Source organism: Macadamia integrifolia, chromosome 10 (assembly GCF_013358625.1).
Source record: "Macadamia integrifolia cultivar HAES 741 chromosome 10, SCU_Mint_v3, whole genome shotgun sequence".
Classification (NCBI taxonomy): Eukaryota; Viridiplantae; Streptophyta; class Magnoliopsida; order Proteales; family Proteaceae; genus Macadamia; species Macadamia integrifolia.
In genome coordinates this window covers 15,859,232-15,877,731 of record NC_056566.1, presented here as the reverse complement: position 1 = coordinate 15,877,731, position 18,500 = coordinate 15,859,232, and the positions used below count along the sequence as shown (strand labels likewise).

At 37.3% G+C, this 18,500-nt stretch overlaps 1 protein-coding gene across 3 annotated transcripts; it reads right to left on the bottom strand.

Annotated features, from left to right (window-relative positions):
• Positions 1 to 4,216: 4,216 nt before the first annotated feature.
• LOC122090609 lies at positions 4,217 to 9,910 on the bottom strand. Of its 3 annotated transcripts, none has more exons than XM_042660248.1 (3): positions 9,764 to 9,910; positions 8,036 to 9,121; positions 4,217 to 4,913 (listed from the first exon to the last, which is right to left on the bottom strand). In XM_042660248.1, the coding sequence occupies exons 2-3, from the start codon at positions 8,452 to 8,454 to the stop codon at positions 4,850 to 4,852; spliced, it is 483 nt and encodes a 160-aa protein (XP_042516182.1). In that variant the 5' UTR covers positions 8,455 to 9,121; positions 9,764 to 9,910; the 3' UTR covers positions 4,217 to 4,849. The 3 variants fall into 3 exon arrangements, with proteins under 3 accessions (XP_042516182.1, XP_042516180.1, XP_042516181.1); XM_042660246.1 differs by lacking the exon at positions 9,764 to 9,910 and adding an exon at positions 9,405 to 9,691; XM_042660247.1 differs by lacking the exon at positions 9,764 to 9,910 and adding an exon at positions 9,435 to 9,691.
• Positions 9,911 to 18,500: the final 8,590 nt, after the last annotated feature.

Below are 18,500 nucleotides of genomic sequence, written 5' to 3'. Positions count from 1 at the left end.
GGAAGAGAAACTGTAGTAAGAATTGGGTGGCGGCAAACAGAAGAAAGTCCACAAACAGAGAGCAAGACGGCCCAAGCGCTGCAAAGGGAAGCAACAGATGAGCTCCAATACTTGCTGGCTGCTCAGTCTTTCCGGATAACTAGCTAAGTATTGGCACACATCCGCCGACATGTTCGCCGCAGCTAACAATACAACGCTGCTGAAAACCATCTCTCTCTCTCTGTTCTCCGATTATTCACTTCTTTCCTCTCTCTTCCGACGATATCCCTTCAATTAATTCTCCAATCTACTACGGATCTTCTATTCATTACTAGTAGTAGTGTACTGGTCTCCGAATTGATAGAAGGACCATGGCGATTGGTGAGACAAATAGAGGGATCTCGGGGAACAAACAGCAAATCAGAAATATGAAGATACGAGATGGGTTGGCATCTCAATATTACCTAATTAATTTAAATTTTGATCCTCATCCTCTACAATGTGTGATGAGTGATGACTGGATACACATGTCAACGCTGCCGCAAGCTTTGGGAAACCAAGAGCGGCGTGTTTGGTTGCCGATGGCCCCCCACCCTAAAGTTGGGTAGCTTTGCTTGCGGGTTCAGTCCTCTTGCACGCCCCTCCTCTAGGTACGGTACGTCAACAGCTTCTCACCAATTGGTCTCAGTGAGCAAGGTATCGGTATTTTAATCAGCAATCAATCCTATCTGGCCCAATACGTATCGGTATCAATGGCCAGGCATGAACCAACTTTATATTCTGTCGTATCAGTTATCGGCCTATAATCGAATTAAAGTGGGCTATAATTAGACTAATCAAATTGTCAATGGGCTGATCCTGCTATACAGTACATGGTCGATGGTCTACCTCCGGGCTCCGGCTATGAAAAGTCGGTTACAGGTTTCACTTGGCACCCACACGTCAACCATCAAGAAAGAATCTTAAGTCCCAGACAAACGATAATCGTGTTAGGCCCAACATCAGGCGGAAAATAATCCTCTGTTTTTCTCATCCATGTTTTTCCTTGTTTTGCTACCTATAGAACGCGACACGTGAACAACTTTAAGACCAACGCACCGGATGTAATAATCCTCACTCAATCTTGACCGTTGGTCTCCTTATTGTCCACGTGTCGCATTCTGCAGGTAGCAAACACAAGGAAAAACAGAGGATTTTGATCCACATCAGGCAGGCTGGTTTCGATTTTAACTGCTCAAGTCCAATCAGTTTAACCGGTGCAATCCATACGTTGACATGACACGACACGACACCCCTACATGCTACAAGTAGGCAATGAAGATATTATTGGGATGAAAATCCTTTGTTTTTCTCATCCATGTTTTTCCTTGTTTTGCTACCTGCAGAACATGACATGTGGATAACTTTAAGATCAGCGGTCAAGGTTGGGTGAAGATTATTACATCCGTTGCATTGGTCTTAAAATTGTCCACGTGTCGTGTTTTGCAGGTAGCAAAACAAGGAAAAACATGGATGAGAAAAACAGATGATTTTTTCCATATTATTGTAAGCTACCCAGCGAGCGTGTGGTTGTGTTGTTCTTTATTTTTTGTTTATTAAAAAGAAAAGAAAAGAAAAAATAGTGACGAGTTTGGTTGATTCTTTCTCTGTAATATTAAATTCAGACATAAGAGAAGGATCTATTATCTATATACTGCCTTCTTAATTTATATTGGCATCTCATCCAAGAGCGTGAGAAGTAAACAACATATTAAATGAGGAATATGATAAGAAAGGAACAATAAAATGTGAGAGACGTACAAATTCTTCTCTATTATTGGTGTAATACTGTAATCATGGTTTTAATTTTTAAATATCGATGTCACAAATCATAATAATCCTTTGAGATCTCCCTCCCATAGCGATGAAAATTTATTTTCCTTTTTTTTTTTTTTATAATTATTTAATTAATGATATAACTGACAAGTTCAGTTGAACAATCTTTGTCATTTGGTGGCATAATTTCTTAGAAATTAAAAAAAAAAAAAAAAAAAATCTATTTTTTATTTTTTTCAAATTTTGCTAGACACAAGACGGAAGATTTTAACTCCAATGGATGTTTGGTGTGATCACCTAGATCTTTGTCATTTTGTTATTCCCCTATCTCTTTAGATATATATAAACCCTATAAATATAAATTGCAGGAAAACAACAAAATGTAGGAAAAGGTTTCTATCTCTTCAACTGCACTATTCATCGATAAGCCCATTTTTAGTTTAATGTACAAAGAGCCTTTCAATACGGTCTGAACCACATACCTAATTAATCACTGATAAATCAGTCCACATCAACCGAAACGGTCTACCAAGTCAACTTAGGAACCAAAACAGGTGGGTCAATCTCATCCCCTATGATCTAGTTTTTTCTACTTTCTAAGAGATTCAATGGACTTGCTACCATAAATTTTCAAACCGAACCGTGCATTGAACCGGCAAAGAGTTTGATTGGTGGTTGATGCCCACATAATCAAGCAACCGATTCTGCATTCAATTCCTTAAACATACACCTTATTATACTGATTGTGTTAATCAATTTGCTCCACACTTAAGAAATAAGTTATTATTATTATTATTATTTTGCTAAAAGAAGAAACAAATTAGTCAATTGCTTGTTTAAAGATATTCCTATTATACTGTATAAAATACTTAGGTAATTGTTTATCGGCAACACCAACAACAGTCTTATCCCAACTACATGGGGTCGACTACAAGGATCCTTTTTCTCCAATCAAACTCTATTCTGAGTCATACACAACATAAGGCATAAGCTATGCATGCATATCCTCACCTCTCCTAAGGTTATTTTAATCATGCACCTAGCTCTTTTAGTGAACAAATCAGGTTCACGTACAAGAACATTTTTATACGTTCCTGGTCCATGGATTTAGAATCTATTAAATGAAGAGAAAGAAAATTGATTCTAAATCCATGGACCCAAAATAAGAGAATCTCAAAGCCTCTCCATTGAACATGTCCATGCCATCTTCAAACAACTTTTTCGTAACTTCCAAAGAATTAGAGCTACTCTCAACTTAGTTCTAATGTGGTCATTCTTTACTTGGTCCTTCCTAGCTTTGCCAAACATCCATATCAACATCCTCTTACGCTAGTCACCACTCACCACACCATCGTACACATCTTTAATTTTGTCCACATATTTTATTTGAAACCCTTCTCTTCTCTAATATATATACCACATTAAATCTCTAGGAATTATGTCATAGACTTTTTTGAGAGTAGCTTCCATCGTGGATCTTTCTGGCATTAAAAAAAATAGGTTCTCTAAAATAATAGTTTATTTTCTGAAGTGTGTTTTGATAATCCTCTCACGTAATTTCATATTATGGCTCATTAGATACTTGTTTATCACTGTTTCAACAATTGTGATTTTTTTTCCCTCTACAATACATACTACATGCAATCCACCTTATATCATACAGATTGGAAAGTGATTCAAATAAAAAAAAGCATGCATGATCTGGAGCAGGATTAAAAAACAAAGAAGCATGACATCATGCAACTAAATGTTCTCTCTGATTCCAAAGTTGTTACAGATACTATCAATAAGTTAAACTAAATATGAACCCACCCTTAGTTTATTAAGTTTTAACATTGTAATCCAGCAATATAGCAATCTCAGGATATTTTCCTATGATGGCATCATATATTTCCAGGTAAATTCTTTTATGTGACTTTTACCTGGAAACAAACTAAGCCTCTAGAAAATTTTGCAAAGAATTAGTTTAAGAGACTCTAGTTGCAGTCACAATTCACAAACAAGTGCAGATATTACTTGGAAAACCTAAGCTTAGGGACTGATCTGAGGTGCGGTCTAAGGCTTGAACATGAGCCCAATGTCCAGGCTGGGCAAGGCTCTTAGACCCTCTCCTGGTCGGATAACACCACTGCTTCCGAGGAAAATTCAATGTACTTAATGTTGTAATACTTCACACACAACAATTAAATGACGTCGAGATTGATTAAAAACCAATTCAACTGAGTGAATGCTGGATGTTTAGGTGACCCACCACCGGATCCAATTCATAAATCCATCACCATCAAACCTTTCAAGCTCAATCATTGGTTGTAAAAGCATTCCAATATCACCCACATGAACAAATTATTCCCAAATCTGTTGCACCTTCTTGTTCTGTTCAACGATTAAGAAATAAATGTAAAATGCAGAAAGAGCAGCAAAATGTACAAATTCCATTTACCATTCTGATATTTCTAAACAAGGAGAGTGGGGATCAAATATTCCAAGTTTCCAACATAACAGAACAGGAACTATTGAATGGAAAAATGAAGTGTTCATTGATGGAATAATCTGAGTTGGTGTGGGATTATTTTTTACAATCAGATGCAAAACCAAGTCAGGACCTAAACTGGGATAAAAAATGAATCTTTCTTCTAAATCATTTTTTCCCTTTTTTACTTTAATAGAAGGAAAGCATTGTGCACAAAAATTGAACACAAAGAAAGATTCCTAATTCAGATCCTAGTGAGAAAATAATGGAAGGAATGGCACCTGGCTTCAGTACAGTTCTCTAAATAAAATCCCTTGCTTGAAAAGAATGCCATTGGAGATTGCAATGTACTGGAAGTACATTCTTTTGAAGATTTTAAAGCAATGGAAGCAATTTCTTTTGAGCTCGACCCTGCAGCTCAATTGGTTGATGTTATCCATCATAAACATTGGGCTGCACATTCAGGGACTAAACCCAAACGGAAACTACACATGACCAGAACATGGAGCCCAAGGAAATGGGAGTTGTTGTCTTCCTGCCCATGCTGTAGCTAATAGGGTACTGAAGAAAGCAGAATAAGCAGAATCACTGAATAACACAAACACAGCCCCGATGACCCTGTCCTTCATCATCTGAATCTTCTGATTCACTGGAAAATATACCAATAAATAAAAGAATATTAGGTTGCAACAACCAATACCAAACAGAATGGCAATGATCATTAAGTAAATGGCATTACACAAGAATGATAGTGTTTCTGTACCGTTGAAGGTTTGTGATCACCCTAATTTATCATACATTTGTCTCAGTCATTATGAACTTTTGACCTTATTCACTTGACCAACCCATGGATGGCCATAGTCAATATATACAGATAAGATCATTCTTAGATTCTCCTTTTTTTTTTGCATAAAATCATTCTTAGATTCTCAGAGTTCATAACCATTGTACACATTCCATCAAAGTTTTTTCCTTGAATGGACAGTGAAGATAGGTCATTGACAGGATTTAGAGGTAATGGTCGACCAAAGAGGATACTCACTAACTGAACAGTTCTAATTCATGAATAGCTCAACACAACATCTAGTACGAAAATTATAGAAAGCTTCCATTTCCTGTTTTCTAATTGCATTAACAGAGTGTCCCAACCACCAACCACCAACCACCAACCACCCCTCAAAAAAATAAAATAAAACAGAAACACCAACATAGATGGCACGAACCAAGCAGAATGTAACTGGTCAATCAAATCCATAGATTTGTAGCACTTACAAACACTGTTCAAAAAGTAAGTGGCAAGTAATTCTACAGAGGATTAGTTAGATCCAGGATATACATCCAGTTCTACTAGGGCAAAATGATTTTCCTGATAGGTGAACAAAAACCACAACCATTTTGCTAAAATATTTAACATAAATATCCTCATAGCCCCAAGCAGTAGAAGCATCTGATATTATTCTTTTAGACAAGTTCGATTCTTGGTTGATTAGCTCCTTGGGGACAGAGATGACAAAGAAGATTTCCTAGCACTATTGGCTACTCCTCCCTCATTGTTCATCAGAACTTCACACCCAAGATTTAATGGCCTTCAAGACTCAAGTGAGATGAATCATCTGCATAGCAGCGTGGATGGAGATTGGGTCTCCCCCCCCCCCCTCTTTCAAATGGTTCCAAATTAAATCTCATGATAGAAAATGCGCTATTTTGTGAACCGCATCACCCAGATGCTCCAGAATGGCTACTGTACTGTATTGGACGCTACTTTGAATAAGGTTCCCCTTCAAATTCTCAAAGTATATCATGAGACATGACATTGAAAAACAAATGGTGTCACAACTTTTAGGAATCTCAGAACCCTTGATCAATATTCCATTTCTAAGGAGAAAGATTCCAAAAGATCACAAAGAAATTAATTCAATCAAGGAACAAAAGGATATCAAGCGCCAAAAGGGTGGTACCCCAAAATTCAGACATATTGTTGGAGAGGATCTTGGAGAGTTAAAGTCTCTAATTACTTCATCAGTAACAACTCCAGTTGGAAAACTTGAATTACCTCATAAAATGTAGCCATTGTCACAATGGGTTAACAATCACAAGGAAAAACACCCAAAGACAACCTGTTTGAGGCTCATTGAAGCACATGGAGAAAAACATTAATCAGTTAAAATAACATAACCTGTTATTGCAAGCAAATTAATGGAAGCTCCAAAGAAAAATGGCCTATTAACTATGTCAGTGGGTTTATACAAAGTTTAAATACCAAATGATTAGACAAAACAAATAGGTAAAAAGTTCCCTAGGTGGCCATCCACCATGGAGCAGCACGCCTAGAGTGATGGGGCATCTATGTTGGAACTTATCGTGATGGTCTGGATTGGTCCTGTATCAAATTTCAGAGTTGATTCCAATCAGATTACTCCCATGTATTGGCATACTCTCCCAAGTATGTCCATGTACCCCCTTAGAGGTCCATGCAACCTCTTGTGGTCCAAGATTTTCCCCATTGAACCTGCGTGGCGGAAATAGGTGCCTATCCATAGATTCCATGGTGCATAGGCCATGCGGGAACCCTTTTCCCAAAGAAATATGCAATATGTTACCCAAACACCAGAGACGGTTCCCCTACCTTATACAGATTCAAAGAGACCAAGTCAAGAATATTAAATGCACACAATGTAAACCAGAAAACATCTGGAATCAGATTAAGAAAAAAGTATTATGCTTGAGTTCCAGACAATAGGAAAACCAAGTTCATCATTATGACTCTCTCAATTATTTTTATAACTGGCATCATAAGTGAATAACTATCATTGATCATTTAAGCTACTCTGTTCCAACCAGAACCATATCTTCCTTCAACTTCTGAGCATAATGATCTACATTCCTGAATGGATCCAGGTCTTTATTCCACCATCTCCAAATTGATGTCCAATTTGATGTATTCCCTTCTCACCTTTTAGCAAGCATGAACTATCAATACCAAATCAAATTCAACTCACTAAACCTAAAAAGAACAACCTTGGAAATCTAAAAGTAGCCATCTTTAATCAGGATGACCTCTATGTTATAACCATCACATGTTATATCGGTTTGATTTCACTCACCAGCCATTCTTGTTTAACCAAATGAACTGACTAAAAGAACAACGCTCATCAGAATACCACAAAACGTATCTTTGAGACAAGATCCTTTGAAGTGCATACAGTGAAGCTACTACTTTTCTCTACCTTCCCCCTATCCCCACCCCCCCCCCCCTTTTTGGGAGGGGGTGGGTAGGAAGGGAGTGATATTGAGAGTGAAGCCAATTCTATAACTACGGAAAAATTCAATAGGAATCTTCATTCGGCAGGAATACAGTTCTCTAATTGTCTTTCCACCATCATCTCAATCACTGTCTGACAATGTAACTTATCTAATACATTTCTCTAATTTGCTTCCCACCAAGTTCACTAACAGCCAAAAGTATCATGTCAAACACGATGTTAGATGAGGAGTTAGGATCAGAAATTCAGAATACATATTCTCCATAAGTCTAACATTCAAACATCAAAGGTCCAACTTTGCTAAATCTGGATTGTCCCTAAAGTCCTACTATTCACAAAATAAATTGCAATTCAATCATGCCCGCAATGTGAAACAATGTTGAGTCCTAAACAACACTAAAAGAACAATTTCGCGCAGAAGAATTACTCTGACAATATATGCGAAAAGGAAATCAAACCAGATAATTAAAGAAGAATTCAATGTAAAAAAGAAAGAAGAGTGACAAACCTAGGTTCAAATTCCTTGATCTCAACAAGTTCTTTCCCTAAGAAATCTATCCACTGCACTCTGGCCTTTTCAACCTCTTTCTTAACACCTGATTCTGAAGACGGCTTCTTGAGACTGCTTTTTGGAAAATTCTCAACTTGATTCCCATTAAAGCTTTCATTTTTTACCTCAATCGTCTCAACTGACAAATGGAGAGTGCTTTTTGGAAAATTCTCAACTTGATTTCCATTAAAACTTTCATTCTTTACCCCAATCGTCTCACTAGAAAACTGACCCACAGCGTCAGGAACCGAAGATAAAGGAGAAGGAACATGTGGAATGTTCTCTAATTTCAATGGGGAAGGAGAGAGCAGATGAGAAGAAGGTTTGCAAAAGCAAATGAAAGAAGGGCAGTGGAACTTGCCAAACAAAACCCACATTAAATTTTCTGGAGGAGGAACTATTTAAAAGCAACCCATTTCACAGCCAGGACAATTCAATAGACGAAAAAAAAAAAAAGCTCAACTGCATGAGTCAACTAAAAGATGAAAGGGTTTCTAATTTTGAATGAATGTCAATTATCTACTTCTAACAATAAGAGGAAATAGCAGAAAACATTGAACTCGAGGGGAATTCCCAAAGAAATAAACTGGAAAATCTATTGAAGTTCGAATCCAAACTGAAGAACTCTTCATTCGAAGAAGCTATCAACCATCCAGGAACAGCCAAAAATCATATGTTTTCGATAATCCCAGTTCTTTCAGAGAAGAGCCAAAGTTACAATCTCCTTTTCTTTTTGGGAAACCCACCTTTGCAAGCGATTGTAAAAGGGCAACGAAAAAAGAATAAGCAAACCTTCTGGAACAAAAACATAGCCCATAAAAGATTTCTGGGTTTTCTGTATCTCAGATGAAGATCCGAAATCCCATTTGATTTCCACGAAGTGGGTCGCTCTAGAAAAAGCGCCAAAATTATCCAGAAAAATCTCCTCTTCTTCAGTATTTTATCGAAGGAAAAAATTTGCAACCTCCTGGTGGAAAACTAAATCATTGCATCCCATCGGTGACCATCATACCCTCCTTCAAGTCTATCCTCCAACAAATGTTACTGTCAAGATCAAACCCAAATAGGCAAATAAGAATTAAGAAGAATGGGAAATGGGAAATCTTCAATGATTAATCAATAGCAGCATAAGGAAATTATAAATATCAAATATTAGCTGGAAAGTCTACAGTTCAACACAAACACAAACACAAAACTGTGAGACAAATCCAGCATTCTACTTTACCGGGTGACTAACCCCAAAAAGAACCCTAAACAGTAACTCCGATTAAGTTAAAAATTTACTCATGGAACATCATCAAAACCAAAGCTTTGAGTTGAATGAAACCTGAAAGATCTGAATTTGAACGTTGCATACCAACCAAAAAGATTGAGACATTGGAAAAAAGAAAACGTGAAAGTTGATTGGCTTCTGATATTATTAACGAATGCTTCAATTGCATCAGACCCTTTCAGCATTAAAGAGGTTGATAAGATTTGAAATGTGGAGTAGAGTCTGAAAGAAGAGAACAAAAGCAGATATGATATCCTCAGTAGAAAGAGACTGGAGGAGAACTTGGATGGCTCTAAATCTTTCAGAAATGAAAAACTTAACAAATGTCATCTGGTGTATACCCCACTCCCGAAAAAAAATGTTATTAAAAGCCTGAATGGATGACAAGATGACATATGTTGTCCCCTGCTCACCTCATACTTGGCCCACCAATGGTCAACAATCGGATGATATTAACCATCCGATACAGAGCTAAAACTTGGTAACTAAAAACCACAAAGCTGATGAGATGTAGGCAACCTGGTTTCTTTCTCTGCTCATATTTTTTTTTGTGCACTCTTTCTCTACTCTTAAAATAATACATTAGTAAAGCTTGAAATTTTGTCTCTGGACTCTGATGTGAGTGTGGCTGTTCTGAGCCTCAAGGATTATGCATGAAGAAGCTATGAAGTCTTTTGAAGAATTCTGCCAACTTCGAAGCGAAAGTAACCTCTAGGAAATCTCGATTAGGGAGTCGTAAAAGGATGGATTCCCAAGTCCTAAGAGGGTTATGCAGAGTGTCAATCGGTCACTTTCGTGGGGTTTAATTAGTTCTAATCTAATTAAAGGATATGAATTATATATATATATATATATATAATATGGATTTCCAAGTCCTAAGAGGGTTATGCAGAGTGTCAATCGGTCACTTCGTGGGGTTTATTTAGTTCTTATCTATTTAAGGCTATGTATATATATATATATTTATATTTATATATATATATAGAAGGGTTTTGTAGAGTGTCAATCGGTCACTTCGTGGGGTTTAATTAGTTCTTATCTATTTAAGGCTATGAATTATATGTATATATATATATATATATATCGATTTATAACTGGACTTGTGTTATTGAGATTATTTACCGGTTAATCTGTTTAGACCCGCCATTGAATTGTGTATTAATCGATCAATCTGATTTTAAGCTTTAATTGATGGATTCCGATCGGATTTACTGATGTGGACCAGCTTTTGACACCTTTAAAACCATTTTTTTCCTTTTTTTTTTCCTTTGTAGGATAACCTACTACGGTTATTGGTATGTTTGTATTGTTTTCCAGAGAAGGTGACTGTTTAGCTGACTTTGATAGTGGGAGGCCTCAACTTGACCTTGAAAGCCAAAGGCCCGTGAGTCCGTGACATGTTCCTCTTTTGGGAGAGAGAAACTTCTATAATTCCATATGGCCACATCGCATGAGACATCAAACACAGTTTTAATGGTTAAGAATGAAAAGAATAAAGACACAAAAGAGAAGTGTCGTATAGTGTCCCACTAAGGTAGTGAACCACACATACAGCCTCAATTGCCCTGAAAACTACATCCATCTATTACAGGTTCAAGAACCGCCATAGCCATTCCATTTGTTTCCCTGGTTAGCGTAGGCTACCCCATATCCTTTTTTTTTTTTTTTTTTGGGAAAAGGTTTTCAAAGGGTAGTGTAAGAAGGAATATTCTGCATGCTACACCAATGAAGGTCTAAAGAATGGAATATCATCCATATGGGTTTTACATGATCAAAACAAGAGAGAATTTGGCGTGGACCCCATTGTTTGACATGTGAAAAGAGTATTATTATTATTATTATTATTATTATTATTATTATTATTATTATTATTGTTATACATAAAAGAAGAGCCTTGATCCATGTTTGATATGCATTCAAAATAGATTTTAGGTCCAGTAAGCAATCTAAAACAAGAAAATAGAGAATAATCATGTTTCAGAATATATTCCAGACCCAAAATATAATTTGAGGATGCATACCAAACACATCTTAAATCTCAAATCTTGCCGACCTATTGACATGGAGGGTTACCAGAAAACCCCAATGGAATGGCCGATAATTTAGCCAACATTTCCTTACTCAAGCATCATACCTGCAATGATGGAGTTTTAACTTTAAAGAAAACCTGAGGGTTGACAGAGAGACCTCATTGCATGTACCTATGTAGAGAGAGAAAGAACTTGAGGGGTTTGTGTGTAAAAATGGATCAGGGTCTTAATCATCCTTCTTCATTGTTGTGAAGTGATACACACATGCGCCATTGCTTTGATTGTGGATCCAAAGGTCCCCACATTTGTCCTCACCTAATAATATTAAAAACTTAAAAAGAAGCTTCACTGGCTTATACATAATGTGAAGTCATCAAGAATCCTTAAAGGGTAGTGCGTGGGGAGGTAATAAAAGTCTAAGCTTTTACACCACCTCTCCCAACTCCCAACTATAATGAAGTTTCTTTCACTGTCAAATGATATACCTGGCTGAGTTGGTTCTTCTCTTTCTGCCTATGTTTCTAAAGCACATCAGTGGTTAATGCTTAGTGGAGGTAGTTTCATTTTCCTTTTCCTCATTTTTTTTTTTCTTTTCTTTTTGACACATGACAACTGATTCAGAGGCCAACATATACTTAATGATCACATGTCATCCCTTAAGTTCTCCAAAACAAATAACCTCTAGCATCTCTTATGTGCCATCACTGCCAAGTCCTTGCTTACTTAATGATCACATGTCATGTAGTAACTCCAAAATTCCCAATATCCACAATGGTATAGTTTCTATACTGCCCCCGATTCCAGCAATGGCATCTCTAAAATCTCTTAGCCAAGAGGACTCAAGACTACTCTAACTTGTTCCACAGGAAATGGGTTTGGCTACCCGAATCCTGTTTCACATCTAGTGCTCTGGCTCAGCTTACTTGACTCATTATGCCAACTAAATGGAGTTAGCTAAATGAGTATTGCTTGCATCCTCATACATTGTAAAATTGTATGAGGGGAGGGGATAAAAACAGAAGATGGAATTGAAATTTCACGGATAGGTACCAATGTCCCTTATTCACATGTCAAAGTTTCAGCCCAGATAATGATTCACCATCCTTAGACATTTCCAGTATGTGAGGTTTTTCAATATTCTCATTGCACATATGGGAAATCTAAGTCCTCTCCATATCATTTGAGGACTACAACGGAAAGCCAGACTCTCGCTTCAATCACTTCAGTGAAAAGTGTACTGAAAAAAACCATCCATCCTTCAAAATTTAAGAAATCCGATCTAGTGCTGTATAACAAACAATAAGAAACAAACTCTTGACGCCTGAAATTCAATAAATCAAACCCGGTACTCAAGACGACTATCAACAGAAGACCTAAGAATAAGCGAGAGAAGAGGGGGCAATGACAGTCAAGAACAAGAACACTGACAGATGAACTATCAACAACTGTGAAACTCTGTTGCACAGTTTCTCACTCATTACAATTGATCCTTAATCCGCACACAATGTCTCAACATTTCTAAGAAGCCCACGACTTCGAACGGTATATTTCCCTTGATGGGAGTGGATGGAGGATTGAAGGAGACACAATTCTTGGCCTTGCCCACATTGAAGCGCATTGACGAACCCAAGAGACTTGCCACTAGCATAGCAGGAATGTTTATATTTCCTGCTGGAAAAAAATCGTCTGCAATTCCGATCTCGTACAATTCCGTGCAATACCACCTTCAGGCGGTGACACGTGTATTGATATCAATACAATGGTCCAGATCTGATTTAAATGTCTCTTCATTGATTTAATGTTTTATTAGTTATACCAGATCTGGACCATTGTATTGGTATCAATACACGTGTCACCGCCTGAAGGTGGTATTGCACGGAATTGTACGAGATCGGAATTGCATGCGATTTCAACCCATTTCCAGCTGCGTTGGAAGGCTTAGAACCGAAAATGATAAACAAGTATTGACATTAGAATCTTGTTGCTGCTCAGGTATGGGTACAAATGACATTTCTACACCCTTGTCAAGCTCATCCTGCACATCAAATCATACAATGATGAATACAAAGTAAATTTTGAATTCACTTGCGTTGACTTTTATCCAGGCACTCTTATAGGTAAACCATAAAGGCCAAAACAAATTGTCTATGACTATGGCCCATCCAGAAAGTGGTCTGCAAAATGAAACAATTTAAATCTACCATGAAGGTCGGCCCTTGATACAACACTATTGCGCACAAGTTTTTTCAAAAGCCAATAGTGGCGCAGAAGCCTGATCCCAACAAATAAGTTCAACAAAGGGATGCATTAAGCTTTCTTAATAATTAATAACTCTAGACCATCATGGACTGAGGGACCAGACTGATCCATAATGAACCACTATGGATATCTCTGTGTCTGAAAGTAAAGACTCTGGTGGTCTAAGAAATGGGATCCAACCATATTTACTGAAATTGATGCCAAGTTACAAAAAGTGAAGTAAATAAACAATATTCCACAGCAATTTAAGAATGAAGTGCGTAATAAGCGCATGTATATATGCTAACATGTCTGCTCCAGTAACTATAACTCTTTCTTGTCTTATCCATATCCATTCATTAAGTTTTTCCCTGGGGAAATACAAAAATAGGTATTAGATATCTTTTATTTATTTATTTATTTATTGGTGGTGTGAGGGAGGGGAAGAAAGCTTCCCAAGATCTCAGAAATAGATCACAACTCACTTTAAGTCTGTACAGAAGGCAGCTAATATACACAACTCCCCCCACCCTCCCGCCCCCACCCCTACCCCTTGCAACCTACCTTACGAAGCTTTTCAATATCAAGAAAAAACAAGTCATACCCAAGGATTAAAGTATTGGCATTGATCGTCATATCGATTGGCTAAAATTAAGATATGTATCAGAGGGTATCATATCGTACCGGAGATATGCTAAAATACGCTAAAGGTACACACATAAATGGATAGGAAACATTTTTTAAACACTTTTGCATAAAGAATTTATTAAAAAAAAACTATTAATGACATGTATTATGCATAAACACTAAATTAAGGGTATCGCACTAAAAATTCAAAGTCTGTAGTTGTCCCATAAATGTAAAATCCTTATTCCCAACCTTGATTTTCACTTTAGTTAGAGAGAAATATGGCTAACAGCAACCTTTGAATAAACCCTCTCAAAAAATCGTATTTTTCTGAAAAATTACCCATCTTGGCTATTATATGACCATAGTGCACTGTATCGGTACATACTGATACTCACCGATACGTACCGATCGATTCATACCAATACTCACCATTACATATCGAAACGTACATTTCACCTCGATTTTATATTTTCCATAGAGTCGAATCGATGCATATCATATCGTATCAATGTGTATCGATGGTGTATTGATGCATATCTGTACGTATCATATGATATATATCGATACGAAAGGATTTTAAAAATTTCATGTATCGTATCGGTATGTATCGTATCGATAGATTAAATTTAAGATACATATCAGAAGGTATCATATCGATATCGAAAATACTTTAAACCATGGTCATACCTAAACACAAGTGTCACTGCATCTGTTCACCAACAGAAATTTGAATCCACCACTTCCCAAAACTAAATTATAAATCAATGGGAGTATGGGATAAGCAACTCCTCCTCCCTTTACAATTCAAAGACAAAAGACGAAACCCCAAGTAGATAATGTCAACCCCGCATTAGTTAAGCCATGATCACGGTTTAAAAACCTGAAATCAGGATCCAGATCGGTCCTGGCCAATTTCGACCCAAACCAGATCTGAATCGGTCAGGAACAGTGAGAAATTGGATGGAATCAGCCAAAACATGCCCTAACCCTAGTTTCCATACAAGGATCGGCCAGAGTCTGGATCAATCTTTGGCCGATTCCGACCTGATCCCGATTCTTGAAACCCTGGCCAAGGCCCACTACTTTGGGTCAGCTTCATAAATTTGACATATTAAAAGACATTGCTATGGGCATGTGTGATTGAGAGAAGCCTCATGTTGTGAGAGACAGCAGTAATTGGTGAGATTCCAAGGAGATCGTAGGAGGCTATCTTCTTCTAGTTGTTAGGAGACCAACATATCCTCTTAGTCCACCCAACTCTTCACCTTCAATTTCAGTTTTTAAACCGACCTTTTGTCCAGTCAATCTATGAATGGTAAAATTGCTGCTACTTCCGTTTTACTTACAATCAAGTTCTGTTCTGGTTCTGATATTCCTCTCGAGTTCACTCATTAAGTTTCGGCCCATCATCACAGACACTCTTTGCAGCAGGGTCCATAGTCCCTAATTGAGGGAGGACACCCAAAGCTGCCATTTGGACTTTCAGATTTGGTATACCCCTGTCCTGGCTGTCCATATATAGACCTTTTGACCAGAATATCTGGTCCATCTGACCAGCAGTTTGTGTGTTACAATTTTCTCTTAATGCTGGTTCAACCTAACCCTGCTGCCATTCTGGTTTCTATTTGCAATCCTAGTCTCTACCTGTGAGTGAGTGAGTGAGTTAGGATACCATTAGATATATGCTTGTTCAGATCAACAGCCTCTTCACATAGTATTTTTTGTAAGAATCATGTGCCATTCTTCATAAGGTTCTTGATTCACCCTCAGCCATTAAAGCAGGTTGGAAGTCATGTGGCAGCAGGGCCACATGAATGCATCAAGCCCAAAATCACCGAAAACAAATTGGATTCTGGCAGGAAACAAGAAAATATTCTTGAAACCAAATAAAACTATTTCTCTAAAATACCAACAAATTGAAAACTGATTCAGCAAAATTTTCTCTTAAACTTCACAACACAATTGAAAAAGTGAGAACCATGCTATCAAATAGCAGACAACGGTTGATTAGTCAACCGCTTATTGGGTCTTGGAGATTATTCCCGTTGTATTTTGTTTTTCTAAGGACTAGATGATTATTTATTAGTTCTTGGATATTCTTCTGAACAACAAAATTCAGAAAGAAGAACCTACTTGAAGTGATCATGCCTTTCCAGACAAACAAACAAACAATTATATCTCCTAATACTGTGCCCAATCAATGCAACTTAAAAAAGGACGAGGACCAACAAATGGGCAAACATTGTATCAAACCGTAGAAGGAAGGGCATATGCTTTAAAACCATCCGCAATTAATCTTTTAGAGGAAAGAGTTCCACCAAATACTCATTATGTGAACTAAACGGAAACGGAGAGTGCAAAAACACGGAACCTCTGTCAAACCATGTGAACCAGAATTATCTTAAAGGCAAATTGATGAAACTGACATGGGAAATGTACATCTCCAGAAAACCCGGCTGAACATTTCTTGCAATTCTTGACTTGCTTTTGCACCGGCTGATTTGGTGGTTCATTTCCTCCACAAAGGGACCCACGTGACAGGAAGCCATTGGTCCTTCATATTTTGGTCTTTCTGTTTCAATTAGCAATAAGAAGTGGAGATGATTACATTTTCCCTCTCCAAGTTCCTCCAACGTTGAGCTTTTTCCTCTCTCTTCCCTCTCTTGTTTCCCTTTATATTCTACATAATAGTACTTCAACCTCAGCTAGAAATTGAAGTGCCTCATGCCAACCACCCGAGACAAATATTTAGATAAGAATGAAATATGATGAAGAAGCTACAACAAAATTGTTGTTGAATAAATTAAACAAAACTCAAACAAGTCCAGTCCCAATTTTCTCAATCATGCAATGACATTCTACAAAAAGGAGTTTTGACAAGAAGAAGAAGAAGAAAGGGAATTAGTTTGTTTAACCTTTATGTAAAAAAAAGAATGGAAACAAATGTTGGGGCTTCTAATTATAGCTGAATGTTACTAATCACCCAGTCAATATTCCCTGTTCCCGCCAAGGAAGCCTCTCAATCTCATGGTTCGAAACATTACTAAGGGGATATATCAAGTGTGTTGATCAATATACACTTATTTAAGGTACAATCTCATAATGTGGCTGGCAAGAAGCAAACTAATAAAGATGTAGAGATTTTCTTTTAAAGGAGAAAAAATAGATTCCATGATCCAAGATGAGAAACAAATCAAACATTTAATGATATTCAAATTGAAGTGTTCTCCTGTAATTACCAGGTTGAACACCACCAACAGAATAAAATAGGAATCGAACACGAGGAAACATCAAAGTTCAAGATAAAACACTATTGCACAAGTTAACCCATTGCTTAATTTTATGTTGAAATGTCCAAATGCTTGGCATCAATCACACAAGTAAATATGTTATAGCTAATCAGATGGCCATATCTTCAAAACTGAACAATCCCTGGAAAATAGTATGAAGCTCAAGGAATATTAGGTGCCCATTTTCATCCATTATTTCACAAAGATATCCAGAATATGAATTCCAAAAGGACATTAAAGCAGAAATAGTTAAGTATTTAATAAATAACCCCTGATGGAAATAAACTGTTGACTTACTTTAATCACTGAATCAAGCAAACAAGAAGTAGCTATTGAGAACAATAAAATTGGCCCAAATGTAACTGACAATCAAAGGAAAAAAAAAAAAGACATGGAATTACTTTAGTTAAGAGGAAAAGCCATATCTCATATGAACTACATGTAGAAACACAACCCTAAAACAATGCAAAAGATAATAGAAAAACATAACAAACAATGCACACGGATTTTACGAGGTTCGACAAGGTTGCCTACGTCCTCGGTGATATGAGATCTTGCTTCACTATCAATGGAGAATAGGGTTACAGCGCTCGTCCTGACACCTCTCAGTATTACTTGCATTACAGAGAAAAAAACTCTCGCTACAAATATATAGCGAAAAAACCTTAATCCGGAAAGTACACAATTGCCCTCAAATAAAAAATTCGAGTGGGAGGTTGCGCCCCCTACACCCCCTGCTATGCAAGGAGGCCTCATGCCCCCTTGCAACCCCCACGGTCCGCTAACTGGCTAGCGGGATGGCTGTCCTGCCTGTCGATGTGTTGCACCAGTATTCCCTGGATTAAATTCTGACGGAATACAAGACATCGTACACCAACACTACAATTACTCAATTAGATCATTAAAACATCAAAAAATAAAATCAATAAAATATATAAAACATAAAACCATCCAGGCATCCA

Bases quoted from the DNA above. Each gene is read 5' to 3' on its own strand.
- LOC122090609 (XM_042660248.1), bottom strand. From the start codon at position 8,454: ATGTGGGTTTTGTTTGGCAAGTTCCACTGCCCTTCTTTCATTTGCTTT. The intron at 4,914-8,035 runs GTTTGTCACTCT...TATATTTTCCAG, and splicing joins ATCAAGGAATTTGAACCTAG to TGAATCAGAAGATTCAGATG.